Source organism: Eschrichtius robustus, chromosome 1 (genome assembly GCF_028021215.1).
Source record: "Eschrichtius robustus isolate mEscRob2 chromosome 1, mEscRob2.pri, whole genome shotgun sequence".
NCBI lineage: Eukaryota > Metazoa > Chordata > Mammalia > Artiodactyla > Eschrichtiidae > Eschrichtius > Eschrichtius robustus.
Genome location: NC_090824.1, coordinates 82037893 through 82060112, shown reverse-complemented (window position 1 = coordinate 82060112; position 22220 = coordinate 82037893). Strand labels below are relative to the sequence as shown.

Here is a 22220-nt window from a genome sequence, read left to right as displayed (position 1 = left end):
TACATAAATCAAATGTGTGTCTGAGATGTTCAAAGCACTTGATCTCATGAGATTTATACTCCACCTTAGGGGACATAAAATAAACAAATAAACAGTTACAGATAAGGATATGAAGAAAGCAGAGAAATGAGCAACATGACAGAGGTTAATGGATGAAGGCTTCTTTGAAGAGGTGACACTTAAGCTAAGAGCTGAGCAGGTCAGTTCTGTGAGTGTCTGGGAGAAAAGCCTTCCAGGGAGAGGTAAGTGCAGAAGGATATTTCTAATCCTGATGAAGGAACAAGCTCAAGGTTCAGAAAAAGACCGAGATGACTGCTGTGGAGGGAGCAAAACTTACTACGTGATCCTGGCAGGTTCATCTCTGTGAACCTCAGCATAGCCATAGAATGGGTCTAATTTCACTTACTGAAAACATTAAGTGAGGTTAAGATGTATGCTTGGCCCAGCGTATAAAGCATGGTGTGAAATCAGAATGGTACCTACAAACTGACTATTGGGAAGTTAAATATACACACTGTGGATGTGTTTTAATGCTTGTTAATGCCTTATCTCCTTCAACATCTGGAAAGAATCAGAGAAAGAAGACTGCCATTACTGAGTAGTTTGTGTTACAAATGAAACTTTCTAGAATTCTGGAGTGTTTCAGATAGGAGCAGTTGCAATTTAAACCCTTTTGGTCCTTCAAAACCCTGCTCGAGACCCAACTTCGGGAAGCATTAATAGAAAACTTACATGCACAAAAACTGTAATTACAAAAAATAATGTATCGAATGTCTTAAGGGAAATATAAAAAGCTAACCTTCGGGTCCATTTAGAAAGCTAACCTATTTTTACCTCTCATTTCCATCTTTCCCACCAACCCACGCTTCATCGTACCACCCAAGTTTTTTTTTTTTTTTTTTTTTTAAAACACAGGTCTCAAAATTTTACTTGATGTTTAAAATACCTCAGATGTCTTTCTTTTAAATATTGGGTGAAGTCCTAAGGCCTTGGCCTGATTTTTAAGCCCATTCCTTTCCTAGCCCCGAGCTACACTTCCAGTCTCATCCTTGGGGGAGAAATGGGGGAGAGGAAGAAGTAGACTGAGAGATTAATTTAGGGTCAGTGCCAAGTATTCCACTGAGATTTCTCCTCTTCCACGAGGATCTTAAAAGTAAAATAAAACTCAGTGGTGGAAGCAGCACTGTGAAGAGATCATCTGGTTGAGCCCAAGAGCTTAAGGAAACTAAATGATTTCTATTATTCCTACCTTATAGGGTGGCCAGGGAAGGTTAGGTTATTGGCCAAAGGGTTGATACGTAAAAAGAGCCTAAGTCCTGTGACTCATAGGAGAGCTGTCTTGCATGTACATGATCCTGCCTCCTATTCACCATGAACAGTTTAAGTTCGTACATAGGGCCGGAATCCATACCTGAACATGCTATTCCCCAAATACGGGACAGTGTATTAGAGAATTGATTCTTTTTTTAAAAATTTTATTTATTTATTTATTTATTTTTGGCTGCATTGGGTCTTCATTGCTGTGCGCGGGCTTTCTCTAGTTGTGGTGAGCGGGGGCTGCTCTTCATTGCGGTGGCTCCTCTTGTTGCAGAGCACGGGCTGTAGGCTTCAGTAGTTGTGGCGCATGGGCTTAGTTGCTCTGCAGCATGTGGGATCTTCCCGGACCAGGGCTCGAACCCATGTCCCCTGCATTGGCAGGCAGATTCTTAACCACTGCATCACCAGGGAAGCCCCTAGAGAATTGATTCTTGAAGGCACTCACCAACCAACATAGAAGCATCCCATGAACCCATTTAGTTAATTGAAGATTACATTGTAGAAAGAAATCAGTCATTTATTGAAATATTTTTGGAGTTACCTAGGATCAGATAGCCCCCTCCACTTTGTACTTGTAAACGCACACTCTATTGCTCTTTCTCTCACACACACTCACAGACAAACACCCTCTTTACTGTAAAAGTTGAATAAGCAAATGCCAGCCTACACAATTCTCCAGTGCGCCTCAAAGCCCTGATACAGTAATTCCAAGTACTTCTAGCTGTTGCTTCCATCTGTATGGGGCTCATTATACCGACACTCCTGCAGGTGGTGTCAGAAAGGTGAAGTGCCAAATCCACAAAGGGGGGACCCCCAACAATTCATTGCTTCTGCGGTATCAATCATGGCTGGTGGTTTTTACTTTTATCTCCCTCTCTCCTTAGTTATCCCCACTCCCACTGTCAGTTCAGTTAGAATATTTCACCTACACTTCACAATATGTCGAAAGGAAGTAGACACACGCTGTGAAAAGCTGGTAATTTTATTGGGTTCCTTTACCTTTAAAAATCTGTTACTTGGTCAAGTCTGGTTTCTGGGCTCCTTTTTTCCAGGGAAATTGAGGCAAACGTTTTTATGTGGTCCTCTGGTGCCTGCTCTGTACTCCGAGAATTATATACACAAGGATCATTAGAGTAGGGTTTCGCCCATTAAGATATAATAACCGTCAGCAGGGACAAAAAGCAGATCAGTATCACAAATTCAAACTAACAGGCGCACATAAAAACTATGTGCCTGCTTAAGGCACAGGCACGGGGTCAGGGTCTTAACACAATAGGTAAATTCCCTCTCTGGTTTGGAGACAGCTTTTCACAAGACCAGGGTAAGGAGAAAGAACCGGCAAGAATTCTTGCAGCCCTCCAGCCATTTTTAACCCTGAACGCTTTTCTATCCCCAAGTGCACCTCGTCCAAATAAACACAGGACAGCGTTTGCTGTTTTGAACGACTTCTAATTAGCACAAAACAAGTACTTACTTAAGGGCACTGTTCTTGTTGACAGAGGAACCTCTCTGGGCAAGAAACACATGGCAGACTGAAGTAGGAAAGGCACACTCCGTCTGTTAGATTAGCCAAAGTAAACTTGGTCATCCAAGGTGTGGAAGATGTCACCGAAAGATGGCTGCTTTACCAGGCTTTGGTTGATGCTGGTTTTAAAAATAGCCTCTATTAGCCCATTGTATGCTTCTTTCGGTGTCCTTCAGTAGTTGACATGACACCTCTTCACAAGTGGGTGTATAAAAATCCTTTGCAAATGGACTAGATTTATTCTCAGCCCAAGAAAGCAAAGATGACTACTGGATTATCAATAGAAATTATTTTGTTCGGGCTTCCCTGGTGGTGCAGTGGTTAAGAATCCGCCTGCCATTGCAGGGGTCATGGGTTCGAGCTCTGGTCCGGGAAGATCCCACATGCCGAGGAGCAACTAAGCCTGTGCGCCACAACTACTGAGCCTGTGCTCTACAGCCCGCGAGCCACAACTACTGAGCTCGCGTGCCACAACTACTGAAGTCCACGTGCCTACACAGCTCGTGCTCTGCAACAAAAGAAGCCACCGCAATGAGAAGCCCACACACCACAACGAAGAGTAGCCCCCGCTCGCCGCAACCAGAGAAAGCCCGCACGCAACAATGAAGACCCAATGCAGCCAAAAATAAATAAATAAAATAAATAAGTTTATGGAAAAAAAAAAAAGAAATTATTTTGTTAACATTGTTAGCTCCCGAGTAGCCAACATAAAACTCACCTGTTTTGACCAAATGACTGATATTTTTAGGGCCTGATAAATAATTTGTAAGGAAAAGAGAATGGAATGGGGAAAGTAATATGGAAGGCCTTGAGTTTTTTATTTTATTTCTTTTTTTTTTTTTTTGGCCGCACCATGCGGCATGCAGGATCTTAGTTCCCCGAACAGGGATAGGATCAACCCGTGCCCCCTGTATTGGGAGCACGGAGTCTTAACCACTGGACCACCATAGAAGTCCCAGGCCTTGGGTTTTTTAAACTCTCAGGTGATCTACCCCTCATACCTGCCAAAAACCAACTCCTCTGACCTCTCTCAAGAGAAAGGCAAGGATGTGGGGTCATGGAAGGAAGGAGCCTGTGGTAGAATCTGAAAGCTGAGGGAAGGCAGAGCAGGAATCACCCCCACAGTCTCACCTCCCAACAACGAGGCCATCACTGAGAATGAAGACCAAGCTCGTGATGAAACTGGGCAAGAGGTGAAAAGAAGGGGGCTGGGCAGAGAGGAGTGTGGAGGGTGGAAGAACCACACAGAGGCCAGGACAAGAGCTGCACAGAACCTGCCCTGCTGAATGCTCTGTACCCAAGTCTCTTCATGATGGCCATAGCTCTCCTATAGCCCTTCCTCAATACACCTCACTCTTTCCCTACTGACCACCATGTTCCTCCTCCGATTGGCACCAGGCACACCTGTGCAGACACAGGTACGGGCCAAGCCTCATTCCATGCACCTATCCAGATGAAATGCTGAGGGCAGCAATTATTAAGCAGCTTAAAGGCATCTCTGTGCACTCCATCAGAGGGTGGGAAAGTAGGCAGACCATACCGGAGATGAATACTTAATCACTGAGTAGCTAGCCTTTGTCGGGAGCTTCCTGTGAGCCAGGCATTGCTCTAAGTGCTTTACATTTAATCATACGAGGTGGCTGTTACTGATGTCCCAAGCTTTATAGGTGATGAAACTAAGGCACGAAGTGGCAAAGCATGATTTCCCAAGCTCAGTTCCATAACCAATGACAGGACTACGACTGTACTTCTTTTAGCCTTTATAAGTGTTAGACTAGAAATACTCACTCCACCTAAAATTCTCACCACCTTAAAAAAAAAAAAAAAATCAGTGAACCAACTACCCACAACAGTCCATACAGAAACCTCTGCCTCTGAATGGCATCACATGCTTTTTACATCAATCGGCAGTCTCCCAGTGGGAACCACAGACAGCCCGTGCCACGAAAATGTCGTTTGGGTATTGTACAATCCATAACCTCACCGTTATTTAACTATTGCTAATACTTAATTCGATTCTAGTATGCTATCTTAATATATGTCATAAGACAAACTTCAATCTTTGTTAACTACTCGCAGTTATTGACAATAATCAATACTGTGGTTCCAATCATGGCAAAAAAGAGTTTCTAAAAAAAGGAAAAAGAAACCCAGAACTTGAAAAGGCATTATCTTAGAAGAAAATCTACAGTAATGTAAAGTCCAATTTTCTTGAAAAGACATTAATAATTGCAATTTTATACTGCATGCCAGAACCAACTAAAAAGGGAAGCGAAGGCACAGAGAATGAAGAAACACGAACAAAAGTTGCCTCCAGACACATAAAGGATAGCAACTATAGAGGGAATATATTTTACGATCTTATCTACATTGCCAAATGCCTGCTAGTGTGTCGTGTTAGTTGGTACAGACCTTTAGTCGAGCTTTGATGGAAACAGGAGGCATGTGTAAATGACACAGTCAACAGGAGCTGGCTGGCAGGTGAAAGAAATGACAATCCCAAAAGGGACACATCTGATCTGTTCCCAAAGCTCCAAATCACTCAATCTTATAAAGCAAAAATCCCAATTCCTGCCTAAGTCCAGGCATGTACTCTGCCGCAAGGTGCCATTTTATAGGTGCAATTAAAATTGTCCATGGTTCAAACCTCAAAGAAGGGCACAGGCGAAGAATTCACAGAACTTCCCCTCCTTCGTCCCCTCTATTCTCTGCAGGGCAGTGGAATGAGAAACAGTTTGGGTTAAGCTGCTTCTGTTCTTCCATTAGTTCTGGTTCTTTTAAGCCAAAATTACATTCCAGGCAGATTGGATGGTCTCAGCCAGTTGCCTGAAGGTAAAGCACAAAGAAATGCCACCCTCTGCTTTCTGGATTCAGCTCTGAGAGTGAAGGAATGCACAGGGATTCAGAGAGAGGTGGGTGGGATCCCTGCTGCTCAGGTGTTTTAGACTTGGTGGGAGAAAGAGAAAGCTGGGAAAGGAAATCCAGTAGCGTTAGAACTACTGTTTATATTCATCCCAAAACTGAGCTCTGTCAGTCCTTAATAAGTTGCTTGACCCTGGCGCCTTCCTTTGGTATGACAGCAGGTCGTGACCACCTGTCACCTTTGGTGGGTAAACTCCTTCACACATGCCTTCCTCAACTTGTTCTTTTACGTTCAACATACCGGGATTTGGTGGCGATGGTGAGAGGGCAATTAAATAACGTTTTCTGATTCTGAAATCTGGTTTTAACTAAACTTGACAAAATAAACAAGTTGGCTTCAAAAGGTTCCTGCAGAGAAACCCCAGACTGAAGATAATCCATCAACGATAAGAAAAATGGCAGAGCAGAGGCTCTGATTGCTAGTACAAGTTCTTCATCAGTAGTGGAATGAATTAGAAGCAAGGGCAGTTGAATCGGATTTGCCAAGATGTTGACCTCCATAAATTATAATAGAATTTATCCAGAGACTGTTTGAAATGTGGGTTTAAGTCCACGATTTTTAATAATAAGCCTCACCCTATTTGTATACTGAGCCTTGAGATATTAGCTGTTGAGAACTTAAAGCCATCAAAATCAGTAAGATATTTAGAAATATTAATCTCATTTTAATTTATATCTCTGCATACATTTTATAATGTGAATATTAGTTCTGTCACACATTTACACGATGTACAAGTTCTTAAAAACATAACTTGAGAAGCACGCTCTAAAACTTTTTACTGGCAGGGGTGCACGATAAAAATTTTGCTCTTTGAGTATAGGTCTTCCAGGCTAGAATTAGAATGTTCCTCAGGAAAGTTCTAGACAATTCATGGTGAACTTCAGATGCCTGGTGAAATTCATTATGTTTTAGACAACTGGCATAAACCTTGACAGAGATTTCCAGAAGTTATTAGGCAAAAGGGAGCAAAGTCCAGTGGGCATTCTCAGATCTGGGTTTTAGACTCTGGGCATACAACTAACTGAAATCCTCTTACATTTTGATTTGGGATTTCTAAACAGAAAGATAGTCTTTGATGCAGCTGAACCCCCAAACTGAGATTCTGGACTAGTAGGAACTAAAGTGAAAAATGTTTTATTTTCATGTTAGATTAAATATTATAAATATGAATTCTGAGTGTACGGGAAATTCCAAATAGATGCCAGGAGGTTTCTGGCACTTAGTCTGTTGCAATGCATACGGAGGTTTATATCGAGAAGAGTCAACGGCAATTTTCCATCTCCCCTGGGAAAAGAATAAGAGGAAATCACTAACGTGGAATGAAAACACTAATTTGCAATCATGTAGGCAGTCACTGTGTCCAAGGATGCCAAATGCTCTTAAATATAAGTCGTCCAGTTTAGCAGATGGAAAACCAGCAAGAAGTAAGTCACTTACTCGGAATCTCTCCTGGACCAAATACAAGTGCAGTGGTATTACGATCAGTGTCCTGAAACTATTCTTCCTCCACAACCAAGGTCTTGCCTTTAGTCACGCAGTGCTTTTAAACTTCAGTCAGTACAGGGATTTGGCTTTCTCCCACAAGATGTTCCACAACATTTGGGTAGAGAGAAACAGATGAGGGTGGCTACCTTTGGGGGAATGTTCTATCTCTAACCCACCCGCATCTACTTAGTGTCAGGCTAGAATTTTCAGATGCTCATTGAAAACTTTTGCTGAAATGTCGCCAGTCATCTCAGACTCAAATCATCCAAAACAGAATTGACCTTTTTGCTTCTACCCATGCTTTCTCCCCTGTATTTCCATTTTATGTTTTTTGGCACCATTATTCACATTCTTGCTGAAACCAGCAATCCAAGGTACATGTAAGACTTCTCCATCACTGTGTGAATCCGATGGGACTAACCGTAGCAATCCTCTCTCCAAATATCCCTTGTATATGGTCTCCTCTACATTTCCACAGACACAGCCTTGGTTCTGGGCTTCGTCATTTATTATGTCAACAATCACCGCCCCCTTTCTAACAGATCTAGCCACCTTCAGGACTATTTTTGTTTATTCATTCAACAGACCCTGGATGACCCTCCTCCTCACCTAGGTGCCCGGCACAACAAGGTGCTAGGGACACATCAGTGAGCAATCACCATCTTGGAGCCTATATTCTGGTGGTGGATGTAAGTGAGAAGTAGATGAACAAATAAAATATTAGCTGCTGTGCAGAAAATAAGAGAATTAACTTAGGGTGACTTAAATTAGGGAAGAGGATCTGGGAGGGCCTCTTTGAGGCACGTGGCTGAACCCCAGCAAAGAAAAGGAGCAAGCTATAAAGAGTGGGGTGGAAAAGCATGCTGTGCCTTCAAAGACACAGAGGAAGGAAAGCACTTGGCCTCTTTAAGGAACCAGAGGACCACTGTGGCTAGAGTGCAGGGAGAGAGGAAGGGAGCACAGCCAAGCGAAGGAGGAGGTACGGCTGTGGCCAGAGCATGAAAGGGCTTGGGGGCCAGTCTTCCATGGCCTCAGAGATATCTCTGCACTCAACATCAGATCACAGCACTGCCCCTTTTAAATTTGAAACTCTGTCTCCCTGTTACTGATGGGATAATGTTCAAATTTCATCTGATGATATTCAGGGCCCTTCCTGGTCTGGATGTGACTTGCCTTTCCAGCACTTTGCCCTGAAACAAGCCACATTCATATGTAACGTATATACTCTAGCTGTGCCTCTTTCCACATGTCTTCTTTCCTCAGTTGGAAAAGCTCCTTCTCTATGTGACGACCGCCATTTCATCCTCTAAGACTCATCTTAAGTTTTACAGGAGGAGCCAATATACTGCTCTCTGTTATTTCACAGGAAACTCTATACTGTGATCTTGTGATACTTTGTACATCTCTCCCACCATCCTGTGAACTCTTGAGAATGTGAGAGTCTGGATCTTATGTGTTGTGGCAGTCACAGTGTCTGAAACAGAGCTGGCATTCAGTACATGTTTACTGAGGGAGGGTGGGAGGGAAGGAAGAGGGAGGGAGGGAGGGAAAGAAGAATGAAGAAGTTTTGCCCAAATGCACTGGAATGGAATTCATGACATTCTGATTTCATCTAGTCTAAGGTTTAGTCTATTCTTTAAAATCAAATTAAAAACAAAAATCACTTATTGAGTGACATTTACATATGATACATTAGCCCAGTTATTGGTAAATGATGCTTAATTATCAGAGAAATTCTGAGCAAAGAAATGCTACACGTCATAAAGGAACAAGCACTGGCTCTGCTACTTGCTATCAGTTAAGACCTTGAGGTACTGAGCCCCCAAATTCCACTTTGAATATACACTATAGGCAGTGTCTAATGGACAACAGAGAAGTGCCCACCTTACAAATGAAGAAAATAAGGTTGCCTTTTAAGAGCTGAACAAGTAAAAACTGGATTATCCATCTGTGGGAGATAACTGTGGGCTGAAACACCCAAAACTATTTTCAAGGTGACCAGCAAAAGGGAAAATGGCATAAGCAAATATCTAATGCCAAGTAGAGACAAGTGACACGGACATAACAATGAACAGATATGATAAACATTTTTGTCATGACAATGGAAAATTCTCTGATCTTCTCTGAGTGAATATACTAGCTTTCCGGTGTATACATCAGCTCCGTGTAAGTTTGCACTAAAGTGCAAGTTAGTGCACCTACCTCTGCACACTGACAAAGATGAATATATGACCAGAAGGCTGAAGAACAGTCTCCCAACTGTGGTCACCTCACCGTGGTTGACATGCTGTATGACCTTGCCTGGCTGCCAGCTGGCCTGCCCCAATCAGATCTCACGACAGCTACCCCTCTTACATTAAAACAAACGTTTAGGTCAAGGTCAGCACAGGGAGTCCTTTCATCAGGATGACAACACAAGGCCAAGTGCATTCCATTCACCACCAGACATGGATTCAGAATGAAATGTACCTGACACAGCCCGGGCTCCTAAGTGACCTTCAGATGCCAGTGTCAGTCAAATGATTCTAAAGAGAAATTAAGCTCGAGTTATATTGCTATATTCATCTGGAATGCATTACTAAATGAAGACATGAAATGGAGATAATTTTTTTTAACTTAGGAGCCAACTCTGTGGTGGATAACAGAGATGCCCTGAAGCAAGAGAAAGAATTAAAGTGGTGTCCATGAGTCCTAGAAGTCTGTGATGCTACAATCAACATTTCCAGTGCTAAAATGTAAGTTCACGTCTACTTCATATAAACATGTTCTTGTCCAGAGTAGAATACTGGGAAAGGTCTCGGTGAACTACTCTCTTATTCAAGTCACCATGAACATTCAACCCAACAAGGTTGGAGTGCCATGGGAAGAAGGTTTACAGTCCTGAGATGGTAACTGGAATAGCACATGGCCGGAGAGTCTGATCCATATGGCAATCTGACGTGTACTACAACAGGACATGCCTAAAAAGAAATGAATAGAGTCCAAGGTGCTGTGGACATTGTAAAGCTCATATCCGTAGTGCTACCTGTCATGGTGATGAAACCAAGCATACTTGATTTTTACCAGGCTTATAAACAGTACCGTGGTTTAGGACAAGACTCTGCCACTATACCTGAAAAATTCCTTTCGATTTCAATGATTGCATCAAAAAAGTGACTCTCCTTGACAAAAGATTATAAACGTCCCTGCCGATATTCTTTTGGTTTTATTTTTTCATTTTTCATTTGCGTCAGCGTCACAGTTTTCTGTGTGAATTTCAGAAATTCCATTCTAGTAGATCTAATACCTAAAGCCACTGAAGAATCCTTTTCTAATTCTGATGGTGGACCTTGCCAGCTACCCTCTGCCCCAAACTCAAATCAACTAGTGCAACATTGTCTGAGGTTTAATATCCACACTTATGTATTCAGTTCTACTATTAAGCTTAAATATTAAAAACAGACAAGCTTATTTGAATACTCTGTGACTGTCATCTGATTCAGGATATGTTTAGTTTTATGTGGAATTTTAAATGTTTGTAATAAAGCAAAATTTTAAGCCCTTAACAAAGCTTTTTTCAGAGGAAAGATAATGTATGAAAGTTTCTGAAGTGCCTTTCAGTTCGGGACCTACGGGGGTCTTCTGCTGTGTCTCAGAATAAAATAACTTTGAGGCAACACCAACTAAAACCTGAAAGGAAGTGTGGTTTCAGAGTGTCTCCTGTTACACCCAAGCTAAATTCTACTGAAACCATCTATGAGAGATTGTATTACCACTCAGAAAATATTATCAGTGACATGTCAAAATGAAGATTTACTTTAACTGATGACCGAGAAAGGGGGAGCACTGCCTTCATGCAAGACGCGGATTTCAAAAACATCAGAAGGTTTTTGGGTTTACTCTTCTAGGGCCTAAGAAAAATATATACAAGTAAAATTCCCTCTCTAAATGTCTTATTTCAAACTGAGCCAAAGGAAACCAAGTTGAAATTGCGTCATTTGAAAAAGAATAGGGGATTAAGAAACAGTGACATAACCGACTGGATGAAGAAGGAGAGTGTTTCTCCATAGAAGCATTCCTGCTAATGAAGAAGAAATGAGGGAATTAGGAGATCATTATTCGGCAAACTTCTAATGAAACAATGAATCTAGGCAAAGACCATTAGTGCCCACCAACATCACAGAGAGACACCAGATATTATGTATCTCTTGATAGAGTATACAATAGCATCTGTGAAGTACTCTTCCCCCACTCAGATTAACTCTCTAGATCAAACTAAGAGTTTGCAGGAACCATAGGGGACAGAAGAACATAATAAAAACCAGGCAACGCAAACAGGAAAATCTAAAATGTGGGAAACTCCACAGAATATTCTTCTTTTTTGAAGAAACTGGCTTCTTCAAAAAAATAATTACGAAAAAAAAAACAAAAATAGAGGACAGAAACCTCTAGATCAAAAGAAACCCCTGAGAGGGGACTTCCCTGGTGGTGCAGTGGTTAAGAATCTGCCTGCCAGTGCAGGGGACATGGGTTCGATCCCTGGTCTGGGAAAGTCCCACTTGCTGCGGAGCAACTAAGCCCGTGTGCCACAGCTACTGAGCCTGTGCTCTAGAGCCCACGCACCGCAACTACTGAGCCCACGCACCACAACTACTGAAGCTTGCGAGCTCTAGGACCCGCGTGCCGCAACTACTGAGCCCATGTGCTGCAACTACTGAAGCCCGCGTGCCTAGAGCCCATGCTCCGAAACAAGAGAAGCCACCACAGTGAGGAGCTCACGCACCTCAACGAATAGGAGCCCCCGGCTCACCGCAACTAGAGAAAAGTCGGCGCGCAGCAGCGAAGACCCAATGCAGCCAAAAAAAAAGAAACCCCTGAGAGATGGACACATCTGAGGCAATGCGTGAAATCTGTTTGGATCCTCATTCAAACTAACTGTAAATGAATGGACGAATTTACAATCAGTGATATTAGAACTACATACTTGATGACATTGAGAAATTATTGCAAATGTTTTTAAATGCATGATGATGGCACTGGAGTTACGCTTAAAGTATCCATATCTTTTCGTGGTGTGTTACCATTTTAAAGGATGAATTATAAAATGTCTGAGATTTGCTTCATAGTAATCTAATAGAAGGAGGGTGCTTTAGATGAAACAAGAGTGGATTAATGGCTTTGTAGCTAGGTACAGGGTACACGGGATTCACCGCGGCATTCTCATTTTGTATATGTTTGATATTTTTCACAATAAAAGCTGGAAAATTTTAAAGTTGGAAAAAAAACAATGAAAAAGACTTACCCTGCTGGATATCCTTCATTTCTAAATGCAAACTAGATATCAAGATTCCCACAGTTTGAGATCGTTTTCCATCCAATAACTTGATGATCTGGAATTTTAAAAAATTAACACAAGCTCAAACAACCAGGCAATCTTTCAGAAGCATTCCGAAAACCTTCATAGTTTTAGATAGTCTGGTAAACTAAACTGATGCTACAGTCAGTCTATTTTAATACTTTAATTTGAATATAACTTATCCACAAGTATAGATATTTTAGAAAATACAGGAAAAACACCACCCTAAATTCCACCAATCTAATACGAGCACTCAAATCTTTATTTTACTCTGATCTTTTTTATTCAAACACATCTTAACTAAGTTGTAATTGCAACACATGTGCAAGTTTTTATCCAACTTTTCCACTTATCATTGGCCTGTTTCCACGTTGGACTTCGTAAGTCACTTCACAGCCTCTAGCCTCCTTGGCTGCAGGATCATCTGCTGAGTGGTTTAGGGGAAAGATCATTGAGATCTCGACTCCGCTGTTTACCAGTGATATGGCCTCGGAAAAGTGACTTAATCTCTAGGAATTCAACTTTTTCATCATGAAGTAGGGCTGACTGTACTTAGTTCGTACATTTATTCTAGAAATTAAATGGCATAATATAGGTAAAGCACCTAAAACAGTTCCTGACACAGGCTTATTATTTAAATAAAATTGCCCTAGTCAGGAGGGTTAGGTTGCTTTGTATTTGTGCTATGATTAATATAAATAATACTTTGTACATACAGATTTAATTTGAAACTATTTAGAAGTGGTCTTTTATAATAATATATGTATACAGAAACTTTTATAATCTGTTTAGAAACTCCAAATACTTCATTGCCAATAATTTCAACCCCTATGAATACTCCATGGAGAGCTCATCACAGTTTTGTCTCTCTCTAAACCAAATCAGCTCCAAAGAATGTATTGCACAGTGGCCACTAAGGGAAAAAAATTATCTTTTTTTCCTCTTATGGCAGGGCTACAAAAATCAATAGGAAATACGCATAAGACATCACCAAATCTTATGTTTTTTAACGTACTTTTCTGGGTAAAATACAAACTAAAGAGCTATGCTTCCTCTCCCACCTATGTACACACAAACTTACCAAAAATGTAGTGAAGACAAGATTAAACAGTAACGTCTACATTTATATTGGTACTAACTAGCTGAGTTGCTTGCTGGTTGAACAATAAGGGATAACAGGAGCTTGCTCCAACCAAGACTGTCTATTTGTCCAACTGTCTAATTACCTATTGATTGATGCTGAATCAATTCTCGCCAGCCCTGTATCTTTCTCTGCTCAGCATGGCTACTCTTATCTTACTGTTAGGCCGAAAGTACAGTAAACACTAAGCTTTCATCAAGATAAAAGGAAAATCTGATTTTCAGCCTAATGTGTTTAATCATTTCAACATTAGCCTTAAAGAAAGATTCTTGGAGGATACAGAATTGCAGTTTTTAAAAGAAATAAAGAAGGTACTTGGTATTTTTATTTATTTTTTATACGACAGCAAAGCAACAAGATAGTATATATATCAAATATCTTCTTAAAAAATGCAATTTCTAGCTTTTTCTTAGAGAACACAAATTTAAAGTGAAACGATTTTTCAAGTCCAATACAAAATTAAGAAAAACCTACTGAAGCTTTGTGTAAATATTCAGACGGGTATTCATTCATTAACAAATATCTGCTGTGCATCTGTTACATGCCTGGCACTGCTCTGGACTCATGCCCTTGACATCATAAATTTTGTAGAATTTAATGATTTAAAATTGCTGAGAAGAACTAAAAAGGCGAATAAAACCATGACTTGAACTAACTGCAAAGCAAATTCAAAATAAGAAAAGCTTTGGGAATTGACTAGATTTATCCTTAAAAGACCAAGATAGTGACTGAGATACAAGCTTGGTCGTGGCATACACATCAACGTCAAGGAGACAGGCACAAGAATCAAATTTATGACAAGAGGACAACTGGGTTGCAAAAATGTCTTCAAACCAATATTCACCATGCTATCCAGTTAGGGTTCTGAAAACCCTGGGTAACACATTCTACCTACAGGAAAAACAAGGTTCAAATTCAAGATTTTCTAATAGCTAATTAAAAGAAAGCAAGAGAGTAACCACAAGAGAACAGAGAGAGAGGGAGGGACTGAAATTGAGATTGAGGTTCTGTCTGTCATTGGATAAAAGCAAGCAGCCATCATCAAAAAGTCTATGAACAATAAATGCTGGAGAGGGTGTGAAGAAAAGGGAACCCTCTTACACTGTTGGTAGGAATGTAAATTGGTACAGCCACTATGGAGAAAAGTATGGAGGTTCCTTAAAAAAAAAAACTAAAAATAGAACTACCATATGGCCCAGCAACCCCACTCCTGGGCATACATCTGGAGAAAACCATACTTCGAAAAGATACATACACCCCAATGTTCATTGCAGCACTATTCACAGCAGCCAAGACATGGAAGCAACCTAAGTGTCCACTGACAGAGGAATGGATAAAGAAGATGTGGTACATATATACAATGGAATATTACTCAGCCATAAAAAAGAATGAAATTCTACCATTTGCAGCAACATGGATGGACCTAGAGATTACCATACTAAGTGAAGTAAGTCAGACAGAGAAAGACAACATATATCGCTTATATGTAGAATCTAAAATGATACAAATGAACTTATTTACAAAACAGACATGGACTCACAGACTTTGGAAACAAACTTATGGTCACCAAAGGGGAAAGGTCAGGGGAAAGGATAAATTAGGAGCTTGGGGTTAACATATACACACTACTATATATAAAATAGATAACCAACAGGGACCTACTGTATAGAACAGGGAAATCTCCTCACTATTCCATAATAACCTATGTGGGAAAAGAATCTGAAAAAGAATGGATATATGTGTATGTATAACTGAATCACTTTGCTGTACACCTGATACTAACACAATATTGTAAATCAACTATACTCCAATATAAAATAAATATTAAAAAAAAACAAAAAATATAAACAAAAACAAGCAAATCCATCCCCACTTCATTGTTCAACCAGGCTGTCCTGTGGAAAGGATGTTACCATCCTTGCAATTCTGTTTAATAACCTGGCACGGCAAGTGTTTGGAAAGAAAGTGTCTGTTACCTTCGGCTGGACTGAGACCTTAAGAGTTTTCTGAAATGCGGTGCTACTTCCTAAAAAGGGGGTAGGCAGTGCTCAAGTCAGAGCATTTGTATTCTCTTCCCTATTTGTGTCAAATTCTCTGTCTACCTCTAACTAGACCTTTAAAAATAGTCTCTCTTCAATTGTGGAATAACACCAGGTTTCTCAAAACCAGCTAAAATGGTAGGAACACAACGGACACGGAATGGATATATGCCCTAAGCCCTCGTTTCGTTTGTTTTCATGACTGAAAGGTTTAATTTTTTTTCTTTTCCTACAGTAAAAAAAAGAGAGAGAGAGAGAGAGAAAGGAAAACATGAAATCTACCATATTAACAACATTTTAAATGTACAGTACATCACTGTTAACTATATGCACACTGTTGTACAGCAGATGTCTAGAAGTTTTTCATCCTACATGATGGAAACTCTATACCCCTTGAACAGCTATACTCCATTTCCTTCTCCCCCCCAGCCCCTGGGCAGCTTTCTGCTTCTACAAGTTTGACTGCTTTAGATACCTCATGTAAACAGAATCATGCAGTATTTGTCCTTTTGTGACTGGCTGATTTCACTTAGAATAACATCTTCAAGGTTCATACATGTTGTAGTATGTGATAGAATCTCCTTCCTAAGGCTGAATAATATTCCATTCTGTTTGTGTGTATATATATATGTGCGCATATACATATATACATATGTGTATATATGTATTCCATTGTGTGTGTGTATATATGTGCGTATTGTATGTGTGTGTGCATATATATAAATATATCTATCAATGAACATTTAGCTTATTTCTACTTCTTAGCTATTGTGAATAATGCTGCAGCGAACAGGGGAGTGTAAATATCTCTTTGAGATCTTCTTTTCAATTCTTTTGGATAAATACCAAAGTGGGATTTGCTAGAATACTAAATACTAGCTAAATACTAAATACTAGCTAAATACTAGAAGTGGGATTGCTGGATAATGTGGTAGTTCTATTTTGCTAATTTCTCAGCATCTTTACCAACACTTGTTATGTTTTTGTTTTTGGTAACAGCCATCCTGCTAGGTGTGGTTTTGATTGATTTGCGTTTCCCTGATGTTAGTGATGTTGAACATCCTTTCATATACCTGTTGGCCATTTGTAGGTCTTCTTTGGAGAAATGTCTATACATGTCCTTGCCCATTTTTAAATCAGGTTTATAAAAACTGAGTTGTAGGAGTTCCTTACATATTTTGAGATACTAACCCTTTATCAGACATACGGTTTGCAAATATTTTCTCCCATTCCATATATATCCTTTTCATTCTGTTGATTGTTTCTTTTGCTGTGTAGATGCTTCTTAATTTGATATAGTTCCACTCGTCTATTTTTGTTTTTGTTGCCTGTGGTTTGGTGTCATTTCCAGGAAATAACTAGCAAGACCAATGTTATGAAGCTTTTCTCATGTTTTCTCACAGGAATTTTACACTTTCAGATCTTACATTTAAGTCTTGAATCTATTTTGAATTTTGTTTATGCTGAAAGATAACAGTCCAATTTCATTCTTTTGCATTTCGATATCCAGTTTTCCCTGCACCATTTGTTGAAGAGACTGTCCTTTCCCCATTTTTTAGTCTTGGCACTCCTGTTGATGATCATTTGACCACATTCGTGTGGGTTTATTTCTGAGCTCTCTCCTCTGTTCTGTTGGTCTGTGTCTGTCTTTATACCAGTACCATCCTGTTTTGCACACTGTACAACAGGCATACCTCGGAGATACTGCAGGTTTGGTTCCAGAGCACTGCAATAAAGTGAATATCGCAATAAAGTGAGTCACACAAAGTTGTTGCTTCCCAGTGCATATAAAAATTATGTTTACACTATACTGTAGTCTATTGAATGTGCAAGAGTATTATGTCTACAAAAGCAATGTATATACCTTAATTAAAAATAGTTTATTACTAAAAAAATGCTATCACTTGAGCCCTTCAGCAGGTGGTAATATTTTTGTTGGTGGAGGGTCTTGCCTCAGTGTTGATGGCTTCTGACCGGTCATGGTGGTGGTTGCTGAAGGTTGGGTGGCTATGGCAGTTTCTTAAAATAAGACAGGAATAAGGTCTGCCACATCCATTGACTCTTCCTTTCACAGACAACTTCTCTGCAGCCGGCAGCGTTGTCTGATAGCACTTTATCCAGAGTAGAACTTCTTCCAAAATTGGAGTCAATCCTCTCAAACCACGCTGCTACTTTGGCAACTAAGTTTGTGTCATACTGTAAATCCTTTGCTGTCATTTCATCAGTCTTCACAGCATCTTCACCAGGAGTAGACTCCATCTCAGGTAGACTCCATCTCAAACCACTTTCTTTGCTCATCCAGAAGAAGCAACTCCTCATCTGTTCAAGTTTTATCATGAGATTGCAGCCATTCAGTCACCTCTTCTGGCTCCATTTCTAATTCTAGTTCTCCTGCAATTTCCACCACATCTGCAGTGACTTCCTCAAAGTTATCCATGAGGGTTGAAATCAACTTCTCACAAACTCCTGCTCATGTTGATATTTTGACCGCTTAGCATGAGTCACCAATGTTGTTAATAGCATCTAGAATGGTGAATCCTTTTCAGAAGGTTTTCAATTGACTTTGCCCAGATCCATCAGAGGAATCACTATCTATGGCAGCTATAGCCTTACAAAATGTATTCCTTAAAGAATAAGACTTGAAAGTCAAAATTACTCCTTGATGCATGGGCTGCAGAATGGGTGTTGTGTTAGCAGGCATGAAAACAACATGAATCTCATTGTACATTTCCATCGGAGCTCTTGGGTGACCAGGTGCATTGTCGATGAGCAGTAATATTTTGAAAGGAATCTTTTTCCTGAGCAGTAGGTCCCAAACGTGGGCTTAAAATATTCAGTAAACCATGTTGTAAACAGATGTGCTGTCATGCAGGCTTTGTTGTTCCATTTATAGAGCACAGGAAGAGTAGAATTAGCACAATTTGTAAGGGCCCTAGGATTTTTGGAATGGTGAATAAGCACTGGCTTCAACTTCAAGTCACCAGATGCATTAGCCCCTAACTAGAGAGTCAGCCTGTCCTTTGACGCTGTGAAGCCAGGCTTTGACTTCTCCTTCTCGAGCTATGAAAGTCCTAGATGGAATCTTCTTCCAACAGAAGGCTGTTTCAGCTACACTAGAAATCTGTTTAGTGTAGCCACCTTTATGAATTATCTTAGCTAGATCTTCTGGATAACTTGCTACTTCACCTTGCACTTTTACGTTATAGAGATGGCGTCTTTCCTTAAACTTCATGAACCAACCCCTGCTAGCTTCAAACTCTTCTTCGGCAGCTTCCCCACCTCTCTCAGCCTTCATAGAATTGATGAGAGTTAGGGCCTTGCTCTGGATTAGGCTTTGGCTAAAGGGAATGCTGCAGCTGATTTGATCTAGCTAGACCACTAAAACTTTCACCGTTTCACTCTCTTATCATCTGCGTGTTCACTGGAATAGCACTTTTAATTTCCTCCAAAAATTTTTCTTTTGCGTTCGCAACTTGGCTCACTGGTGCAAAAGGCCCTAGCTTTGGGCATATCTCGGCTTTCGACATGCCTTCCTCACTAAGCTTAATCATTTCTAGCTCCTGATTTAAAGTGAGAGATGTGTCAATCTTCCTTTCACTTGAACACTTAGAGGACATTGTGGGGTTCTTAATTGGCCTAATTTCAATATTGTTGAGTCTTAGGGAAGAGGGAGGTCTGAGGAGAGGGAGAGAGATGGGGGAATGGCTGGCTGGTGGAGCAGTCAGAATACACCCAACATTGATTCGGTTCCCCATCTTATGTGGGCGTGGTTCATGGTGTCCCAAAACACGACAATAGTTACATCAAGGATCACTGATCGCAGATCACCATAACAAATATAATAATAATGAAAAAGTTTGAAATGTTGTGAGAATTACCAAAATTGGACATGAAATGAGTAATGCTGTTGGGAAAAATGGCACCAATAGACATGAGCAATGCTGAGACGTGAAATGAGCAATACTGTTGGGAAAAATGGCACCAACAGGCTTGCTCGACACAGGGCTGCCACAAACCTTCAATTTGTAAAAATTGCAGTATCTGCAAAGCACAATAGAACAAGGGTGCCTGTAGTTTGTAAAGCTTCTAATTTAGGAAGTGGAGGACACTACCAAACAAATTATAAGAACAAAAATCAGAAGTAAAAAAGGGGTTAAAAAGCCCACAAAGAGTAGAATACATATTTTAAAATAGTCTTAATTCCAATGTGCAAAATGACTAAAAAAAAAAAAAAAAACACGGAGGAAAACAACACATTAGACTTAATAAACAGACTCAGTGGGAGTTCAGTCAGCTAAAAAGTCCCGTCCAAGACTTCAGTATATATTCAGATCATTCCTGAGGTCACTTGAGGTTGTATTTCTATAGAATAGACTTATAGAAATGGTTCAAAGAGCATGTCCATTTTACATTCTGATAAATATTGTCAAATTGTTTCTAATAGGTGCCATCAATTTATACTCCTGCCAAGTATTTGAGGGTGACAGTTTTCCTGTTCCCTCACCCACCCTGAGTATTATCAATTTTAAAAATGTTGGTCAATATGATAGGTAAAATGTTTTTTCACTATTTGGCATTTTTAGTGATTTAATAGTAAGGCTAACCATCTGATTACCGGTCACATGTTCTTGTGAACTGTCTTTGTATCCTTTTTGCTGTTTTCCAATGACTATCTATTGGGCTGGTTCAATGCAAAGAAATTTAAATAATGACATAGCTGAACAGCAGGAAGAGAGACTTACACAGAGATTGCCGTGGATGAGAGGCATTTTCTAAGGGAAGAAGGGGGAAGCGAACTACCTTTTACTGCGCCCCTACTAAGGTTTTATGCGCCTCTGCACACGAGCCAATCCAAGTGGAGAGTTGTGAATTGGGGGCAGTGAGCACCATGATATTGTAAACTTTTATTCCTTTAGTGGCCCCCTGTGGATTTCCAGAAAGGTAACAATACTATAGGCTCAGGAGTCCTGTAGAGTCAGTGCAGTCACCTCACTGCTAGGGTGTTAAAGCAAGGGGCACAGAACTAGAAGGACACTTTGTTCTAACCCAATTCTCCTTTCTGATATTTGTGATCAAATGTCATTACTCCTTACCCAGATTTTTACCTATTATCTGAGGCATTTACCTTCACAGCAGAGTAGGTAGGAAGAAAACATCGAGGAAAAAAGACAAGATTGAGAAAACGGATGGAGAGAACAAACAAGGAAAAGAAAGAGGGAGGACAAAGTTTTTTTGTTTTTTTTTTTAAAAGATGTTCAGTTAGTTATCAACCAATAATTATTACACTGCTTTTAAAATATTCTTTTTTAGAATCACGGTCAAGTTTCAAATAACCAGATGCAATTTATGGAGAACCTTCCACTAACTGAAAATTCCGCTTGTTTTTCTTTTATTGTATCATACTCATTCTTGCTAAGCTAACTTCTAGACAGATAAAGTCAACTTCAAAATTCCTCTCTGAAGAGAAAGAAAATATGAGAGGAAGATAAACTAATCTTGGGTATTCTTCCCAATTCACTAGCTTCTCTAAAATATCATGGGCTTGAAAGAAATCACAATCAACTATACCTTCCCTATTTGCATTACTGAACAGTGAAGACTGGCGATCGTAATGATTATCTGGAAAACTTTTAGAATCCTAAATTGCCTGAGGCTGTCAGATATATAATAGCCTGCCTTTCTTATAGTAGGAACTTTTCTATTGAATACATTTAAAAAATAACTATAGGACTTTAAATACAAAAAACCTCATAACATATCAAATCATTTATTAACTAAAAATTTAATTAATCAGCACCAACCCATTCTTTAAGCATTCTGGTTGTTATTATCCTGTGTTATTTTAACAAATTTTTAAAGTTGTCTGGCCCAAGTCAAAGGTTCCCAGCAATGTAACAATCTAAGTAGAAATACAAATAAAACTAAGAACCAGAGCCATAAATACAACGGTCCTGGCCCTCTAGCTTTTAGCTTGAGCCTTCTGAGCTGTCATATTCCCCTGACCAGCTATGGAAAGTGACAGGCATCATCTGGTGACTAGTCGTTAAGAGAAAAATCAGGAGACCAGCCTTCTATTTCTAGGCCTGCCCTGACTATCATCCCACACCAATGCTGAGACACAGTCAGTCCAACTCAGCAACACTCACAATATGCAAACTCCGATGTTGGTGCACTGCAGGGCTATAAAGATTAAAAATAACATATATATATATACACACACAAACACATACACGTATGTATATATATGTACATATATATACATCCTTGTTCAATGGGAGTTCAAAGACTGGTTTATTTATATGAGAGAAACTCACATAAATAAGTCTGACATAAGGGAGCTATTTACAGGGATCAGCTAACATGAAGAGTTTCTAATTGTTCTTAGGTATATGATACCTAAAAAAATGCCAGGACTCATTGAAAGTGGGGATTTTAAGTGAAATGGCTGTTTCGGG

General features: G+C 40.0%; 1 protein-coding gene across 5 annotated transcripts in view; it reads right to left on the bottom strand.

Annotated features, from left to right (window-relative positions):
- FMN1 (formin 1) overlaps positions 1-22220 on the bottom strand; it is a 415982-nt gene that overhangs the window by 173462 nt on the left and 220300 nt on the right. For all 5 annotated transcript variants that reach the window (XM_068548761.1, XM_068548771.1, XM_068548781.1 and 2 more), the window contains one exon: positions 12532-12619. In XM_068548761.1, coding sequence (XP_068404862.1) covers positions 12532-12619 — 88 coding nt within the window. The remainder of the gene's footprint in view (positions 1-12531; positions 12620-22220) is intronic.